This window comes from Ctenocephalides felis, unplaced genomic scaffold, assembly GCF_003426905.1.
Source record: "Ctenocephalides felis isolate EL2017-DRISC unplaced genomic scaffold, ASM342690v1 CF-g0.4_SCAFFOLD_01886, whole genome shotgun sequence".
Taxonomy (NCBI): Eukaryota; Metazoa; Arthropoda; class Insecta; order Siphonaptera; family Pulicidae; genus Ctenocephalides; species Ctenocephalides felis.
This window is the reverse complement of record NW_020538040.1, coordinates 124,699,994-124,720,598: the sequence shown is the minus strand read 5'-3', so window position 1 is coordinate 124,720,598 and position 20,605 is coordinate 124,699,994. Positions and strand designations below refer to the sequence as shown.

The following is a 20,605-nucleotide window of genomic DNA, read 5'->3' as shown; positions in this document are numbered from 1 at the left end:
AACAGAATTGGTATGTGGTATGTTTTATATTGCTTTAATTTATTCAAAATATTTTGATAATAATAGTATCAGTAATTATATCTATTGCAATTATGCACCTTTATTATTTACTGCGTCCATACGTCGGTCACCAGTATCCAGTAACTCCCATAACAAACGTATTAGTAATATTGTTTGGTTATTAACTTCCCGTAGGGTAAGTTATAGCAATCGCAAAAAAATCGAATATGAAAATTTTTATATATCTTTACGTTTCAAAGGTTTTTTAACATTTTGGCATACCTTAGAAAAAATGGATGTATGTGTGTGTGTGTGACGATTTCGGGAACACGGATCAACCGATTTGAATTATTCAAAAAACATTCGATTTGTATTGATAAGGAGACGTGCTGATTAGTTTTTGGCGGAGGCAGGTCTAGCCGTTCCAAAGATATGGGGCAAAAAGTGCCAAAAACAGTACCTCAGTTTTTAAGAGAACGGAACGTCCGATTTTAATAATTCAAAAAACATTTTACTCGTATTGACAAGATGAAAAATTGATCAAATTTTCATAAGGGCAGGTCTAGCAGTTTTGGAGATCTAACGAAAAAAGTAAAAAAAAAAAGCCATTTGGCGGTAAAAAATGATCATTAGGCATATGCACATCAAATTATCAGATATTTTATAGAGATTTTAACAATAAGTATAAATTTTGTTTACATCCCTATGGGTTCCGTACCAATGTTTATCCGTTAGACAGCGACGCGGCGCTTACGCTTATATTTTGTCTCTATGCAGTTAAAGCAGTACGATTGCTTTGAAAAAAAGTTTAGATCTTCCAAAATATGTCAATAAAAAAAACATTTTTTTTCAAAAAAAAGTATTTCAAAAATCTTATTTTTTCGAAGTAAGTTTTTTTCAAAAATGTTAATCGTTTTTAAATTATAATAATTTTTGGTACGGGAAGTTCCAGCAATTTGCCTTTAGACACGATGCCATAATTGCCTTAAGACAGAATTCCACTTACAGCTAGTTATACTACTTAAGTCTATCGGTTTCCAACCTTAGTTGCGCAACCTCTCAAGGGGGGCGTACAGCTATTTTCAAAATACTATTTTCAAAAAAAACAAATTAAATGATATAAAAATTGAATTAATATATAATTATTAACTTCCCGTAGGGTAAGTTATTGTAATGGGCCGAAAATCGGAATTGAAAATTTTTACATTTCTCGACGTTTTGAAGGTTTCTGAACGTTTTGGCATACCTCAGAAAAAATGGATGTGTGTGTGTGTGTGTGTGTGTGTGTGTGTATGTATGTATGGATACAAATTTTCGTCCACGTTTTCGGGCGTACGGATCAACCGATTTGAATGGTTTAAAAAACATTCGATTCCTATTAATAAGGAGAAGAGCTGATTAGTTTTTGGCAAAGACAGGTCCAGCAGTTACGGAGATAAGGAGCAAAGAGTGCAGAAAATAGAAATCGAGTTTTTGAGAGAACGGAGCATCCGATTTGAATGATCTAAAAAACATTCCATTAGTAATGATTGGGAGAAAGGGTTATTAGTTTTTCGCAAAGGCAGGCCCAGCCATTTCGGAGATACAGAGCTAAATGTACAAAAAATGGCAGTTTTTGAGAGAACTAAGCGTCCGATTCAATTGATTTAAAGAACTTTCTGCTTGTCTTAACAAAATAATTAATTTTGGAAAAAAAAATTTTGTACAATTTTTTTTTTTTTTTTTTTTTTTTTTTTAATTTTTTGTATATCGAAAATAATTCAGATTTTATTTTTAATTCTGACTATAGTTCTAATATACTTTAAACAAATAATTTCAACTCTGCAATTCAGTTTATATAATTATTATAAATATTAGACAATAATACAATATTTATAATAATCTATTTGAAAACATTCAATATTCCTCGAACGTTTCGTTACGGTACGGGAAGTTCCAGCAATTTGCCTTAAGGCACGATGCCACCCACCCCACTAGTTTTTATGTAATATTGTTTATTAATTTACAATAAAGTATAAAATTAATTGAGTATTTATAAAATTAGATTGGAGTAATTAAGGGGTGGGGGCAATATGAAAAGGTTGGAAACTACTGGCTTGAGCTGTCCACGAGTTACGTGTTTTCAATATTTAACATCATTACTTTTTTATTAACTAAAACTTGTATTTCCGTGAAATTTAAAGGAGATTTCTTGGTACGAAACCCATTGAAATGTAAACAAAATTTATAGTTAATATTTAAATTTCTATAAAATATCTGATCATTTGATGTGCATAATGGAATTTTTTTACTTTTTCATTTTTCATCCCCAATTCTGTGGAGATTTTGAATCTGTCATTTCAAAAATTTAATCATATCTTCATTTTGTTAAGCAAGTAAAATATTTTTTAAATCATTCAAATCGGACGCTCAGTTCCCTCAAACACTGAATTACCATTTTTGGCGCTTCTTGCCCTGTATCTTCGAAATTGCTGGACCTGCCATGGCCAATATTTAATCAGCACGCTATCTCATCAATAGAAATCGAATATTTTTGAATCATTCAAATCGGATGATTTACATCCGTACATACACACATACATACGTTTTGTCAAAATGTTCTGAAGGTTTTAAAACATAAAAATATGCAACAAAATTCATTTTCGATTTTTTTGTCATTGTAACTTACTCTACGGGAAGTAAAAGCAGTAAATTAAGATAAAATAAACCTAACTTACCATTAGTTTTTTTAATACTTGGATGTCTGAATGAAAACTTGCTTGTTATAATATTATATATGTAATTAATTTTTCAATTTGCAATTCTAATCATTATAATCTAATTATACAGAACAGGTTCAATTAGTAAGTTCAAATCGAAACCAAAATATTGAAGAAGTATGTACTACGTTATACAGGGCATAAATTAATGATACGTAACTTACCTTGTACAGGATTTTTTTAAATATTTCATTAAAATATTGCGTTTTGAGTTAATATCGCTGTCCCCACTCTGATCATGATTATTACATAGCCGACAATTGCCGCAGTCTTAGTTGTTAGAATTGACAATCCTACATTTATCTACATAATACATCTTACCGTTATCAACATTCTAGATTTGCTCGCCAATGATATTTACACGAATGATTAAAAAATTGTTTTTTTTTTTTGCTCCGAGTAGCAGAGGCAAAACGGAGAATATTTGTGTAAATCGTTAGCAACTTTGTTGATTATTCTTGGCATCGTTCTCTACTTCTTGTGATGTTAATTAGATGTACGTCGACGTGGAATTCGCACATGTTTCGCCTCCTTTCGTCCGTTCGTCTGCCTGATTCATAATTTTCCCCGCAATTAGATTAGATGCCACTCGCTTGAAGATCAGTTGATTCTCGACAGATATTTCCACAAATCAGCGATGAGGATTTTTTTCAATTATTGCTTCAAAATCATATATAACTAGTTGGTATTGGTATTTAGCCTTGAGGCAAGTTACATGAACTTCCCGAATTGTTAAATAAACGACTTATTCAATAAAATATAATTTATGAGTATTCCGAGTGGATTTATTACATATCATTGAACGCGAACAATCACGTTAACTCGAATTATTTTCTAAGAGCAAATTTTTAAAAATCAACAATTTTTATAATTGAACCAGTTTCCGTAGGATTTTAATGGTTTAGTATGTTCATTAAGACCAAGTACTCTATCGCTATGCCAAGTAAATCGTCTAATTTTAAATTTACCAAACGTCAAAAAAACTACTCATTTTTTCAAACTTTGATGAATTTTTAAAATTAAACTACATGTTGTAAGACCGTAATATTTCAGTAAGTTCTATAAGACCATGATATATATCACCAAAAAAAGTTCCATAAAAATCGGCTTAAATTTTTTTTTTCAACAGTTAATTACAAGAAAACGGCTCGGTAGATTTTCACCTAAAACTGATCAGTATCATTCCCAACTAATATCTTTCGAAAAGTTTTCGATTTTTCAAAATCGATTCGGTAGTATGAGCTTAAATGTGGACAAAAAGTTTAACACTTTTTTTCAAATTGCAAAGAAACGCCTCGGCAGATCGTCGCACAAAACTGACAAAAGATAGTCCTCATCATACATCGAATGGCTTTTAAATTTCGCAAATCGGTTCAGGAGTTTTTGAGAAAACGTCGATCAAAGGTCTAATATTGACAAATGCCAAAACAACGATACCAATTTTTGCAAACTTTGACGAATTTTTTAGTATGATATTTTAGTATGATCTATAAGACTATGGTATCTACCGTCAAAAAAATAATAATAAAAATCGTCTAAATTTTTTGTTTTTTAAACTTTATTACAAGAAAACGGCCCGGCCGATCTTTACCAAAAACTAATCAGCACGATTCCCAACCAATATCTATCGAACGGTTTTTGAATTTTTAAAATCGATTCGGAATTGCGGGCTACAACGTGGACGAATTTTTTTTTATTTTTCTGCGATTTACAAAGCAACGGCCCGGCCGATCGTCGCACAAAATGAGGACGCTAGTCCTCATCGAGATACATCGAATGGCTTTTAAATTTTTAAATTTGGTCCAGCCGTTTTTGAGAAAACGTTGATTTACGGCAAAAAATCTGTTCACATACACATTCACACATACATACTTTTTCCAAATTTGGTCTCATTCGATTCAGAATGGCTTGAAATGTCGAGAAAACATAAAATTAGCGAATCGGATTTTTTTATGAAAACATAAACTTCTCCTTCGGGAAGTTAACAAACAACCGTCCACACCCCCAGGACGGTCGTAGCAGACATAAACATAGATTAAGTAGCAATAACTTCAAATACCAAAATGGAAATCAGAAATATCTAATACAACACAATATAATCATTTAAACTAATCTATGATTATGGATATAATGTAACAATATATATAACCAACTTATTTTTTTATACGAAGTTAACAAGAAAATATTCGTGAAAACTTTTTTTTCTTATATTGAATTTTCCTTTCCCTTTCTCTTTCCTATTTTATCTAAGTAAAGTTAGATTTTCCCTATCTTTTTATGTGTTTAATCTTCACCCGAAAAGGACAAGAAATATTACCCGTACTCAACGCACAATTTTGAAAACAAAACATTGTTATGACTGAACTAAATTATCTGCGCAGAAACTAATTGCTGGTAATTAACTACTAATGTTCAACTTGCAGCAAAATTTTAAACATTATGATCTATCTGTATACATGCAACAGTTATTATTAATAGAAATCGAACAAAAATTTTCATTCTTTAAAAGCAATGCGGCCTACAAATCATGTTTATGCAGGGCGCTGAATCAATTCAATAATAGACAATAATAGGATGAACTTGTTCGAACAAACATACATACTTCATTTTTATCACGGACGCTATCTCAAATTCAGTATTGTTTAGCTATTATGACGACTGTCTCTACCGTACCTTGGCACAACCGTACCCAGTCTTCCCTACATTTCATGCTTGTTTATAATTATAAGATTTTTATTTTCATTTACTTTATAACAGATATGTTATAGTTTCAATTATAATATTTTTCTATTTGAGGAATGAATCAATGTTTGGTAGAATCGAAGCAATGGCGTTAAATTAATAAAGTTTAAAAAATTGGTAGTTTTCTAAACGTAAATTTTATTTTTAACGTTGTTTTAAATAACTTATAGTAATATTATTCAAATTTAATTTAATTCGAATTTAATTTAGTTCGATGCTTTATATTATATTCTATATAACGAGGTTTTTTTAACAGCAATCAGAATCTAATAGTTCTATAGCTGTGCTAATTGTTAGTATTAATCTGTTTCACAGATGGCAACCCAATCAGTTGTCATATATCTGTACGATATATTAGTATTACAATTTGTGCAATAGAGCGAATATTTTTATTGATGCAGCAATGCCGAGTGAGGGCTATTTTCACTTGGAAACATATTGCTATCTATATTTCCAAGTGAAAATCGTTGTCACTGCTGCCTGACAGCAGGTTGCTCGAAATGGCTATCGAACCCGGGACCTCTGAATCAAGTCCTGTCGCTCTTAACCGCTTACCTACGGGCGAGCTCATATAAACAGGTTAAAATAAACAATGTAGTTTAGAGCAGTGGTTTCCAACCTTATTTACACCTCGCCCTCTCCCCTATTCTAATTAAAAAAAAATGTTGCGGTTGTGTTGAAGCTGTACGCCTCCCTTTTAACCGCATCGCAGGCTCCAGAAGGAACGCGCTCCACAGGTTGGAAATCACGGCTTTAGAGTATTCTAAAACATTTCATTTTAATATTAACCGACGACATGTAAGTACACATTCTTAACCGTAGATAAAACCTATCCCTTAAAGCAACCTAGTAAGTAGGTTTAACCTACTATATATTGTACAATATTATTTATACACCTTTATCAAATCAAAATCAAATGGAAGAACAATTTTTATCATAACTTTTTCAATATCATGGCGTTCACAAGTTATGATATGCTTGAGCATCTATAATTCAGAATTTTATTCGCCATATTAACAATCAAAATCTCATTAAAAGTAATTAAATTTACCATTTTTATTTCACTTGCAGAGCAATCTAACCGCCTTATGGCGTTATATGTATCACATGTACCAGTTGGACGCATTCACCCAGTCGTGCCCAGCCGACCAAGATATCATCAACCACTATAAACTGCAACAGGTATTCATCTAATTATTATTCTTGCTTAAATTTGCTTTGAATATTTACTGCACAACGCAATCTAATGAAATAATTAAAATTCAGTAAATTTTTCTACAGTTTCTATTTAAATCGAATGTTGCGCATATGCATATACGTACGCATGCAATTTTTTATCCGAATTTTGCACTGAACATTTAGTTAATAGCATGTAATATTTATAGTTTTTTCAGATAATTGTTCTCAGCATCCTTAAATTTTGCGATAAAGTAATTATTTTGAATTCCAATTATATCTCAAAATCTAGAATGTTTTCTTCAGCGAACGTGTTTTTAATTATTGCATTTATAAGGTAATGCATGGAAGCATGTATGCACAGGCATATATATTAATAGGGGCCGATTCTGCCGTAAAATAAACCATTGTTACGTAGGGGCTATGTTACGCAGCGCTTTTCATATAAAATGTTACTAAATACTGCCAAAATGCCATGTGATTGATGTGCAGACAGGCGTTTAGATAAAATACCTAACCTAGAAAACTCACAAATATGGCATTTTGACAGTATTTGGTACCATTTTCAATGAGAAGCTTTCGTAACATTGGTCTATTTTACGGCAGAATCGGACTTATAATCATTGACACTTGTGCTTCGCTACTTCGTTTTTTTTCCCATATGTTCGGTATTTTCTTCAACGAACTTCAATGGAATAAAAAAAGATTTTAAGTTATAAACGGTTTCACATATTTTTTAATATCTTTATTTAAAACATGATGGATGGGGTTATATGTCATTTCTACTGCTTTGCGTAGTGCAGAGGTCGGCAACTCGGGCCAATCATTCTTGCGGATTTGAGTATCTTACTTTTGTATTCTGAAATCTAGCTGCATATGTAATTTTTTTTAGATTGAAGATGGGTTTATGGGCAGTTATTTTGTTATAAAATAGCGTCCGAATCACAAAATTTTAAAATTGTAGAAAAAAAATGACATTATATTTGAAACATGAAGGTTCTAATTTTGTGAGAGTTTGAGACTTGATTATTGTTCTTATAAACTTATTTTTAAGTCATGATAATTGTCATATATTCCAAATAAATAAATAATATTGGCTAACAAAATAATCCTTGAATTGAATCGAAACAATTACTAAATTGGGCATTACTATGTTATTGGGTTAATATTACTTTAATCAATATTTAAGCTATTTTTTATTTCAACTCGCTGAAATTATAATTTTGTTATAAAAAGTATGTTTTTTTAAATATTTTTTATTATTATCAATTCTATGTGACAACGTTCTGACATCATATTCAAATTACAGAAATTTTCATTAGTGTAATTATCGATATAATTTATATTAAATTCTTTAAGATAATCATACTTATGAAAAATATTTCTTGGTTGCATAAGATTGCGATTTTTGTTCTAAATACTAACTTCCAAAAATAAGAAATAGTTTGATATAATTATTTATTTTTACTTTGTATTTATTTTTAATATATTAAATTACGCAGCAGAAAATTGTCTATAATATTTTTGTATAGTGGTTTTCAAATAAATTTTACGCGTACATACTTTTTATATATTTATATTATTACAGATGATGTCGCAATTTGTATTTTCTAACCTAGGCATTGGGCAATGAGCATTTTGTAAATAACATATTTAATTAAAGAAAATCTATTTTGCAAAAATTTTTGTAAATAAATAAGGCATTTTATTTATATATCACTCGCTATGTATTTTATAAGTATGAAATTTTTGCGTACGCAACAAACGCAAATGAATGATTTTGAATTTTGTGTATCAGAGATAGACAACTTTTGTTGGAGTAATTTACGAAATTAACTAAATAGTCAGCATGTAATCAAAAACTGTTTAATTTTATTCACATTTTTAAAAAATATGTATATATCCATAAGTACCTACTTTTCTGCGAAACAATTTAAAATTGTGTTGCGTAAAAGTAAATTTAATTTAGATGTTTGTTCATGAATGTCTTGTTAATGGTTAAGTAAAATTGCAAACTGCAATATTTTTATTTTTTTTTAAATAATTTTTTAACCCAACCGTTGTCCATCTCTGTCATAATTGCATAATAAGTAGCTTATTAATGCTAATATATGTTTGATTTAACTAATTTGTTTATCTTATTTGTTGTTTTCATGCAAACAGCAGAGGATCAGCAATAACCAGGTACAGTACTGAAAAGATAAAAATGTTTAATTGTAGCTTTTTTTATAGACTTTGATCAGTTTTATCACTGATTTTATTTGCTTGGCTTTGTTGCGCATGCTTATCTAACATTTATATATAAATAAATTTTATAAAAACATTTGTCAGCCACTAATTTAATATATAGTTCAGCTTGTTGTATTTGTTGTGTATGTGATTATTTTAAATATTTTGCCTATTTTATTATACAATTAATGCACTAATTCCCATTGCTGATTTAATCATATAGTCAAAAAACTATATGTATGATTTTATAAACTCTTATTATTTTCCATTTGTATTTAACATTTATTTATGTCACAAAATGCACATTGACCATAAAAGTTTCTATGAAAGATTATATGTGAAAGTTTTCATTGGTTTAGCCATAATAATTCTTTGTCTTCGGTTTTGTTTTTAGAATAGTTATGTTTTATTTGTTTTATATATTTTTTATTGTTAATGATTTGTTATATTATGAGGTTAATAGATGGATCACTTTTACTATTGTATATTATATAATATAAAATTTAGTTTATTTAGTTTGTTAATTTAACGTTTAATCATTCTAATTATGGTATTTCATGAAAACACGTTGGAGTTATGAGAGTTCTGCTAAAACTTTTTGGTTGTTATTTTCTTAAATTAAAATGATCCATTTATTGCAAAAAATTCACAGAAAATGCTTGGGATGCAGTTACAATTTTGATTTGGGAAATTATTGTTTTAAACATGTAGGTACTCTCTTTAATAAAATTATGACTGTTTGTGAGAACATCAAGTAACATAAAGCTTGATGTCATCTTGTCCTAAAAAACTGTTTTAACGTTTATATTGCGTTATTGTGGCATTGAAAAGATTTTGTGATTCATTTCTGTGTCTATCAGTTTGGGATCTAATAATGACTGGAGAGAGGCATCGGCAACCTATGACCTATATTTTTTACTTGCTCAATTGGGTAACAAGTAAAATGCTAACTAATTCAATTTTTGATTGACACTATTTGTTATGTATAACATAATACGAGTAATTTTTTATAGTTATTAATCATTCTGACTTTACTTAAAGTTTTATGCATTCGAATTGGTTATTATTGAATATTATTAAATATAAAATATAAATTAAATCATTTTTCGATAATAATGTTTAATACTTTCACTTTTTTTTTATTTTTAGATATTTACTACTTACAGGGGCCAATTCTCAGTTAAAATAACTGTTATATTACCGGTCTCTTTTATTAAATAATTGCGTGAGTTGGAATCGCTATGTCTTTGCTGTACGATCAAGCGTTTTACAAGTTAACTACTTCTTAAACCTAACCTCCAAATGACATTAGTTCGACTTTACGCGTGTGCTTAATAGATAAGTGACAACAAAAAGTTGCGCTTATAATAATATTGTTATATGGCATTTGTGTCATTACGAGATTAGGTTTTAGAAGTCGATATAGTGTAAACAAATTTCTCGATAGAACAGCAAACAAATAGCTTTTTGATATTTTGTTACTACTCATGCGATTATTTTACAAAAAAGACCGGTAACATAACTATTTTATTCGGAGAAAAAAAAATTATGTAATTATTTCTTAAACTAATAACCGGTTTGTAACTTGATAACAAATAATTATTCAAAGTAACATAAATTTATAACTTTATATTATAACTAGTCATGTATTTTAAATAATGTTTGTTTTTTTACATGCGAAATTTGAATTTAGTTCCTGCGAGATTTATGTGATTGAAAGTATATTGATAATAGAAGAATTCAATGATGATTAAAGATCACAATGATCCCGCGTTTTACACGGATGGTAGATTCCATGAAAAACCGCGTAACTCAGAAAGTTCAATATTATATAAAAACTGTGCAAAACGAAAATCATTATAAAAAGCTGTTTCCGTCAGTGTTTAATATGATGTGGTATTTTAAGTTTATACTTTATTAGTCATTAAAAAGTTTTAGGGGCCAATTCTTGGATAAATTAGTTTAGTTATTTACCTAAAAACCGGACTTTTTTGTTGAGAAATCGAGAAACTGTCAAAAAGGTACATCTTTGCTGTTCGATCGAGCTTTTTACACTATTATATTATATACTCGTTTACACGTTTTCCATCTTACACTGTTTTTGAAAATATTTTTTTAACGAAATTTATTATTTTGCATTTACACGAAATTATACACACTAAAATATAATTAGCTTGTATCTACAATAAAATTTTCATAGCTTTTCTGTAAAATACAAGACTACAAAATGTATGTTACAGTTACGGATTCCTAATAGTCTATGTTGATGATGGAAATATATAGATAAGATTCCCGTTTCCCGTTTTATGATCAAAACTAAATTTAATGTATGTTTGAGCTATCAATTTTGCAATACCAATACAAAGAGCATCATTGTTTTTCAAATTTGTTTCTAATTAGTGTTTATATATATAGTTGAAGAGTTACATAATTTATTCAAGGTGAGCAAATAACATAATTTTTTTTTCAAAATTTATAATTTACAAAAATATAGTTTGACAATATCAAAAGATGAAAATCACTAATTTTTTTAATACTTATCTAATTATTGAAAAAATAGAGTAATGATAAGAAAATTAGTCTATCCGATATCGATAAAAACGAACATAGTGAATTTACAGCAAAAATCGTACGTGAGGGTTTTGTTTTATTACTAAAATAAATTAATATTCTTATTATTCATTAAATGTTTTTGATATTAAAATTAAATGTGTTTGACATTAAATATGTTAATATTTATTTTTTGTTCAATATGTTTGTTATTCATCATATTAAAAAGAGCTTTTTATAGAGATATTGATTTAGCATAGATCATGTAAAACGCGGGGTAGATGTATTTACAGGTAACCCCCGTATATCACGGTAGTTACGTTCCAAAAAAAACTGGCGTGTTATACGAATCCGTGTTATACGGGACAAATAACTACAAAACGAGGGGTTACGTTCCAAGAAATCTAAAAAACGTGCTTTATATCATGATTTTATAATAAATATTGTTATATTTATTAATTTGAATTACATAAATTATATATATATTTTTTGTCATAATTAACAAGTAAGTGCTATCATCAAACACGATCTTTTTTTGCATGATATGCTCATTCTCTGAGCAGTTTTCTGTACTACCTCCAGATCCGTGCAAATTTTTTTGCAAAAAAAAAATATTTGCGAATAGTTGCTTTTAACGAAAAGATATTTATATATTTACCACATACAAAGTTATTTTTATTAAAATGTTATGGTCATTTAATTCTTTGTTTAAGACTAATTCACTGATTGTTCGGAAAATTCTAGAATTTTTTTTGAAAAAATATTATTAAATATTAAAAATCAAATGAGTTAAATTTTGCATTAGTTTCATCACATTTATAAAGCTATTGTACGGCGATTTTTATAATTTTAGATTAAATAAAGTTTGTTTTTCATAGGTTTTACTATATTTTTCATTTTATTATGGTTTTCTTAATTCTCAAACCGTGTTAGAGCGTGCTTTAAAAGTGTCGTGTTATAATGGGGATAGTTTAAATTTTTAAACCGTGCTAGGGCAAATCTGTGTTATATGAGTACTGTGTTATGCGGAGGTCATCTGTACTTCTAAAACCTAACCTCCAAATGGCACAAACGTCGGATTAGATACATTAGTTCGACTTCACGCGTGTGTTATCATAAGTGAAACAATTTGTTGCATTTATGATAACATTGTTTCTTAACTTTTTTATCCGAAAATTGGTTCCTTAATGTGAAATCTAATTACTTTATTGCAACGATCTTCTGATAAAAAACAAACAAGTTTTCCACCTACACAAGTTGACGGACACATTTATAAATCAGCACGAAATATACTTCGTGAAAAGGTTGCCGATGACTGATTTCAGCTTCATTACTGTTTTATTACAGAGAGATTGTTTTTATCGGGCTTTCGCACTCGAGACGAGTGTCATATCTGTTTCACCGAATATCTTTTTCATTTCGCAGATGATGAAAATGAAGAAGCACGAGGAGCTAGAAACGCCAACGTTCACCACATCGATTCCAGTCGACGTTTCAGGCTGATAGGAAAGAAGTATTTAAAACAAAATTAGTAATTTGGATAATACTAAACATGATTATCTGTATATGTTACCGTTCCAAATAAATTATTCATATTAAAATACGATTAGTAAGCGTTATGATGTATCCAAAGTTCGATTACCATTTTTACAAATGCCATCAGTTAGGAATCTTTTCTTTGCTTAATACACCAAGAGTTTCATTATAATTATAACGTACTATAATATATTTCGCAATTGCAATTGGCATATCGTTCAATATTAATATTACAAAGCTGCCAGTGATACGTCAATCATATTTTTGAACATATTTTATCTTATGTTTCAGTAATTCTGTAAGAATTTTTAGATGCTTATGTATAAATTGGTGATATAGCATAAATAACATATACGAATTTGTATATTTTGAAGTACTATCTGTGTAAACTATCCAAAACTAACATTCAAAATTTGTTTTTTGAAAAAAATTATCTTACAATATGTGTACTATAATATAATGTATTTAGTATTAAATGTTTGAGAAACTAATTTAGTTAAGTTGTATACAATAAATTATAATCGTGTTATATTATGTTTATATTTACAAATTTTCGTGATGGAGTTTAATGTTAGATGAATATATTAAAATGTATGTTCTAACAATTGTAATATTAATGTTAATTTTAACCGTAAATTAAGGAAAACATTGTTTTGATGACTACTTAGCTTCCGATCCAGAGGTGATTTAGACATTTAGTTAGCATTTTAAAATATTGTGTAGCTAACATTTCGTGTGATTTTGACAACTAATCAGTTATTTAAGAAATGTGCATATAATTATTATATACATATTATTTTACATACCTGTTTAGTATTCAAAAAACTTGTCAATTACTTCGCACAAAAGAACATTGTGAGTATAATAATATCATATTATGCAAACATTCTTTATTTACGTGTAGTTTACTTGAAGTATCTGGTTTTCTTTGCTTTTTTTCATTTGATTCAGTAAAATTAATTCAAATCTAACAGTATTTTGCATAGCAGTTATACGAAAATTAACCAGTGCTTAACAATATTTAAAATATTTATATAATTCATTAACTAGTTATAGTAAAAAAATATATAAATTCATTTTAAATTAAAAGACATAATATATTTTACATATTGTTTAAATCTTGTACTTTGCCATTTTCTCTGTTTGTTTCATGTAATCTTCGGAAGCGTAGCAAATGTTGTGTATATTAGTAATGTACAGTTGTATAAAACATAAATTGTAAGTCCACTTACAGGCACATGCTATTGTCTTATTGAATTTATTTGTTCTACCAGGAAAGTGCTTTATAGATTTTACTAAATATATATTAAGAAAAGCGTTCTCTGTTGAATTGTAATTAATCCTTTTTGTAAGATTTACAGCAAGTATGAAGAAATGTTAAATTTTGTTAAATTTCATGTATTGTATATGATATTCGCACGTACTTATGAAATGTATGTCAGTCAAATGCTGAATTTATTTTAATATACAATCTTTGAAATACTAAACTTGTTTTATTTCAAATGCTATTTACCTTATTTATAATTAACCTCCCGTAGAATAGGTTGTAGTAATCGCGAAAAAATCGAAAATGAAAGTTTTTGCATATCCTTACGTTTTGAAGGTTTCTGAACATTTTGTAATATCTTAGAAACTAGCTGTAAGTGGAATTCTGTCTTAAGGCAATTAGGGCATCGTGCCTTAAGGCAAATTGCTGAAACTTCCCGTACCAAAAATTATTATTTTTTTTAAAAACGATTAACATTTTTGAAAAAAATTTACTTCGAAAAAATAAGATTTTTGAGAAACTATAAATTGGACAAAAAATTACTTTTTTTTGAAAAAAAAAATTTTTTTTTAAATTTAAAAAAAAAAAATTTTTTTTTAAATTTTTTTGTTTTGAAAAAAAAATGTTTTCTTTATTTTGACATATTTTGGAAGATCTGAACTTGTTTTTCAAAGCAATCGTGCTGCTTTAACTGCATAGAGACAAAATATAAAGCGCGTAAGCGCGGCGTCGCTGTCTAACGGGTAAACATTGATACGGAACCCATAGGAAAATAAACAAAATTTATACTTATTGTTAAAATCTCTATAAAATATCTGAAAATTTGATGTGCATATGTCTAATGATCATTTTTGACCGCCAAATGGCATTTTTTTATACTTTTTTCGTTAGATCTCCGAAACCGCTAGACCTGCCTTTATGAAAATATGATCAATTTTTTACCTTGTCAATACAAGTAAAATGTTTTTTGAATTATTAAAATCGGACGCTCCGTTCTCTTAAAAACTGAGTTACCGTTTTCGGCACTTTTTGCCCCGTATCTCCGGAACGGCTAGACCTGCCTTCGCCAAAAACTAATCAGCACGTCTCCTTATCAATACGAATCGAATGTTTTTTGAATTATTCAAATCGGTTGATCCGTGTTCCCGAAATCGTCGACGAAAATTTGTATCCGCACATACATACACACACGCACACACACACACACACACACACACACACACATACATCCATTTTTTCTAAGGTATGCCAAAATGTTCAGAAACCCCTGAAACGTAAAGATATATAAAAATTTTCATTTTCGATTTTTTGCGATTACTATAACTTACCCTGCGGGAAGTTAAAAATTGATATATTTTTGTGTATGCGGATACAATTTTTTGTGAACACGGATCTACCGATTTCAATAATTCAAAAAACATTCAGTTCGTATTGACGTGCATATGAGTTTTTAGCAAGGTCAGGTCCAGCCGTTTCGAAGATACGGGGCAAAAAGTGTTAAATATGGAAATTTGTTTTTTAGATAACGAAGCCGTTATTTGTATTGACGAAATGAAGAACCAATAAATTTTTCAAAATTCATGGCTGGTCTAGCGGTTTTGTAGATTCAATAAAAAAGTAAACAAATGCTATTTGGCGGTCAACAATGATCATTTGACCTATGCACATCGAATTCTAGGATATTTTATAAAAATTTTGATAATAACAAATTTTGTTCATATTTCTATGGATTCCGTACCAATATTTGTCCGTTAGACTGCGAATTAGGGCCTTAATGCTAATTGCAGGAACTTTCCGTAACGAAAAAGTTCTTTTTTTTTTTTAAAATTTCATAATATAAAAACAGTTCTTTCTAAAAATTAAAAAAAAAATTGAATAGTTTTTTTAAAAAATAATTTTCCTTACGGGAATGCGGGTTCTTGCAATTTGGCTTAAAACCTTAATGCACTTCTTTTCGTTTTTCATTTTTCTGATCGCTGTTTAAATATTTTAAATGAAATGAATAAAATGAGAAAAAGTAAGCAGAACACTACAAAATTTTATGCAATATAGTAATATGTATCATAATTCATTATATTCGTTTTTTATGATTTCATATTGCCAGAACTAAGAGAATTATTTATCCTCTAGATTCTATTCTATCTTATCTATTTGATATAATTTTGTTCAATAAGTAAGCGTTAAATAGTTCGAAGATTTTTAATTTTGAAAAATAAGTTTTAATTTTTTTTTAAATATTTATGTGCCGAAGCCAGTGGACGCCGCAGCACCTAGGCACTTCGGCAATTCGTTGCTCGCAAAATATTCAATTCAACATTTTGATGTTTTTTTTAATTCTTACTTATCGATAAAATTCGCGCAGAAAAATTCATCTAGGCCCTCACAAGATCGGAAAACTTATGATGATTGCAGCAAAAAAACTTACCACCAGTGTACTTTTTATTTATTTTTTGTTACTTATTACTTTATCTGAAAAACTAGATGTAAGTGGAATTCTGTCTTAAGGCAATTAAGGCATCGTGCCTTAAGGCAAATTGCTGGAACTTTCCGTACAAATTTTTTTTTTAAAAACGATTAACATTTTTGAAAAAAATTTACTTCGAAAAAATAAGATTTTTGAGAAACTATAAATTGGACCAGAAATTACTTTTTATTGAAAAAAATTTTTTTTTTAAAAAAATTTTTTTTTTTAATTTTTTTTTTTTGAAAAAAAATGTTTTCTTTATTTTGACATATTATGGAAAATCTAAACTTTTTTTCAAAGCAATCGTACTGCTTTAACTGCATAAAGACGAAATATCAATGCGCGTAAGCGCCGCGTCGCCGTCTAACGCGTAAACATTGGTACGGAACTCATAGGACTGTATACCAAATTCATACTTATTGTTAAAATCTCTATAAAATATCTGATAATTTGATGTGCATAAGTCTAATGATCATTTTTGACCGCCAAATGACTTTTTTTTTACTTTTTTCATTAGATCTCCGAAACCGCTAGACCTGCCTTTATGAAAATTTGATCGGTTCTTCACCTTGTCAATATAAGTAAAATGTTTTTTGAATTATTAAAATCGGACGCTCCGTTCTCTTAAAAACTGAGTTACCGTTTTCGGCACTTTTTGCCCCGTATCTTCGGAACGGCTCGACCTCCCTGCGCCAAAAACTAATCAGCACGTCTCCTTATCAATACGAATCGAATGTTTTTTGAATTATTTAAATCGGTTGATCCGTGTTCCCGAAATCGTCGACGAAAATTCGTATCCGCACATACATACACACACGTACTTACATACACACACACACGCACACACATACATCCATTTTTTCTAAGGTATGCCAAAATGTTAAGAAACCTTTGAAACGTAAAGATATATAAAAATTTTCATTTTCGATTTTTTTGCGATTACTATAACTTGCCCTACGGGAAGTTAATAATAATTTGACTTATACATTTATAAATACTTTACAGATTTTAGTATTTATCAAAATAAAGTTTGAGTTACCATAAATTTCAATCATCACTGATCATCTAGTAATGATTATTTGGAATTTGACAAATGTTTTGTTTTTATACATTTTTACTTATTCCCTTAAATGACGTTTTAAGTATATAATTAGTAAATAAATATAAGTATAATGATGGAAATTTTCAATTGCGCAAAACCATTTTTAAACTTGTATCAGGTACGTATAAGCAACAAGGCTGCGAATGTCATTTCATGTCCGCAATTTATGCAACTGTCATAAATTTTGAGCAATTTTATGTTTTTTGGTAATAATATACATATATTATTTAACCGCTGTTAAGTTATAATAAATCTTAACTTGAATTCTTAGAAGTAAGAAAAATACTGTAAAAATTACTCGATTATTTATAAATGCAGCTATACATTTCATAAGGTTGACATAACTTATTAATTGCTAAACTTGTGATGATCAGTGTACAAGTTGATTATCTTTAGATAACTAGAGCTCGTCCTGCTTTCTTACTTACTTGCATTCGTCATGGGCACACTGGAAAAGAAGCCAATCAAGAAAAACAGAATGCCAAAACTTCTAAGAAAAAACCGGCGTCAAAAGAATATCTCGTAGTGGACCACTTTTTCGATACCGTAATTGTGGGGGCGGGAGGTGCTGGCCTAAGAGCTGCCGTTGGTCTTCTCGCCGAAGGATTTAAAGTCGCAGTTGTAACGAAATTGTTCCCAACTCGTTCTCATACGGTCGCTGCACAGGGAGGCATCAATGCGGCCATGGGTCAGTTGTAAAAATGCGCCTGGCGCGCCTTTTCGTTCACACATAAGTTATTCTAGTGGCAGTTCCAAAAATTTTATTTGGTCCACGATCTTTGGGGCAACATGATATTATTTAAGGCATTCTTTATCCTTTCTCTCTTTTGATGATTTATAATTACCCTCAACCCCCACCGAACATCACGTATATTTTGGTCCCTACTTTTCGGAGAATTAGCTTTAAATCCAGAATAAAAATAATTACCTGTAATATTTTATGATTTTTTGTCAAATCCCTTCTTCAAACCTCACCTGTATAATTACCCCTTTAGTTACCCCTTGGAAAGAAATCTTATATTAATAGAAAACTTTATGTTTTTGCCAGAAAGTCCTATTTGCTAATTTTATGTTTTCTCGTCGTTTCAAGTCGGAGTATGTGAACCGATTATTTATCTTTTGTCTTCGTTTTTCTTAAAAGCGGCTAAACCGATTTAAAAATTTAAAAAAACATGTAATGAAACTCGAAAATAATGCGTTGGTTAGTTGTTTTGAGACGATTGGCCCAGCCAATTTAATTAGATTTAGCAGCAAAATTTCTCATTCACGCTTTCGCAAAAAATCCTAAACCTATTAGTCCAGTCTTTTGGTGCAAAAAAGGCTGTTGCCGGTCTAGAAATAAAATAATTCAAATATTTTTCTGTTTTTTTGCTGATTTTTTAGCACTTCAATGGCAAAGTAGCTATAAGTAAGTAGCTTGAAGTGTTAAAAAATCAGCAAAAAAACAGAAAAATATTTGAATTATTTCATTTCTAGATCTTATTCGCTTAATTTAACATTGAAAATATTTGTTTATTAGAGAGAATGTGGTCAAGTTCAAAGTGCTGTCATATATGGAGAGATTTGATACTACGGCGAGAGCAGCAAAGACTTTAAGGCGGCCGTACTCTCAAACTATCAATTTTACAAAAAAACGGTTTTCTGAGAATTGTAGGAAATTTTATCTAGTTTAATTCGTACATAGATACGTACATAGATACTTTTATCGTAAAATCAGCCAGAAAGGAGATATTTTAAAAAAGCTGTAGTTTGACGCCATTTTTCCAATATAGCGGCAACTTGCCGTTCAAATTTGAGGTGGCAAAGTTGATTTTCGTAAAGAGCACCTCGAAATCCATAAGGTTACCAATTTTCAGAATTCCCGGAGTACTGTACCGGCAAAACGACCAAATGACTGGACTATATTTACAAAATTTAAAAAATCGTTCATCCGATATAATTTGGGAATCGTACTGATAAGTTTTTGAGAAAGATTGGTCGAGCCGTTTCTTCGAAATTAAGTGCTGAAAAAAATATTTTGCGTTTTTAATTTACCAACGATAGAGTTTGTTTTGAATGAACATTCTAAAATATTTCAAGCCACAAAAAAAAATATGTTTGAAAAATATCAATTAAAATTGCATTGATTAGTTGTCAGCGAAAGCGAAAACTTTATTTTCGAAATAAACAATTAAAAATTTTATCTAATTATCTAAATCTCAATTTTATTAAAATTTATGCAGCTTGCCTTACGGCAAAATACCACTTACAACTAGTTCATTTATAAAATTTATTAGGAAATATGAGCTCCGACAATTGGAAATGGCACTTTTACGATACCGTGAAGGGCTCGGATTGGCTTGGTGATCAAGACGCAATACATTATATGACACGTGAAGCAAACGGTCGATTGCGGAACTTGAACAGTATGGAATGAATTTTTCACGAACTAAAGAGGGAAAATTTATCAACGAGCTTTTGGTGGGCAGATGAAAAATTATGGGAGGCAAGGCGGAAAAGCGGCCAGGAGTTGCGCCTGCGCTGATAGGTATATTACTTAATACATAAATAAAAATGATTATGAGTATACTTAATAAAATCACTGTTACCAAAGAATTCTATTGGTTTTTTAACAATATACAAATTATTTAAAACTTTAATTAATTGTAATGTATGTGCAGAACAGGCCATGCAATGATACATGCTCTTACGGGCAAACTTTACGGTAAACTGTCAATATTTTTATTGAATAATTTGCGATGGATTTGCTAATGGAAAATGGAGAATGTAAAGGAATCATT

At 29.5% G+C, this 20,605-nt stretch overlaps 1 protein-coding gene and 1 pseudogene across 3 annotated transcripts in view; both read left to right on the top strand.

Annotated features, from left to right (window-relative positions):
* LOC113378777 (chloride intracellular channel exc-4-like) overlaps nucleotides 1-13,559 on the top strand; it is a 134,455-nt gene extending 120,896 nt beyond the window's left edge. The window contains exons 5-7 of one of the 3 annotated variants that reach the window (XM_026619371.1): nucleotides 6,573-6,683; nucleotides 8,844-8,861; nucleotides 12,882-13,559. In XM_026619371.1, coding sequence (XP_026475156.1) covers nucleotides 6,573-6,683; nucleotides 8,844-8,861; nucleotides 12,882-12,959 — 207 coding nt within the window. In that variant the 3' untranslated portion in view covers nucleotides 12,960-13,559. Of the gene's footprint in view, nucleotides 1-6,572; nucleotides 6,684-8,840; nucleotides 8,862-12,881 lie in introns of all 3 variants that reach the window. The other 2 variants (XM_026619370.1, XM_026619372.1) reach the window with 2 other exon arrangements.
* A 4,617-nt stretch (nucleotides 13,560-18,176) lies between these two features.
* LOC113375858 overlaps nucleotides 18,177-20,605 on the top strand; it is a 22,252-nt pseudogene continuing 19,823 nt past the window's right edge.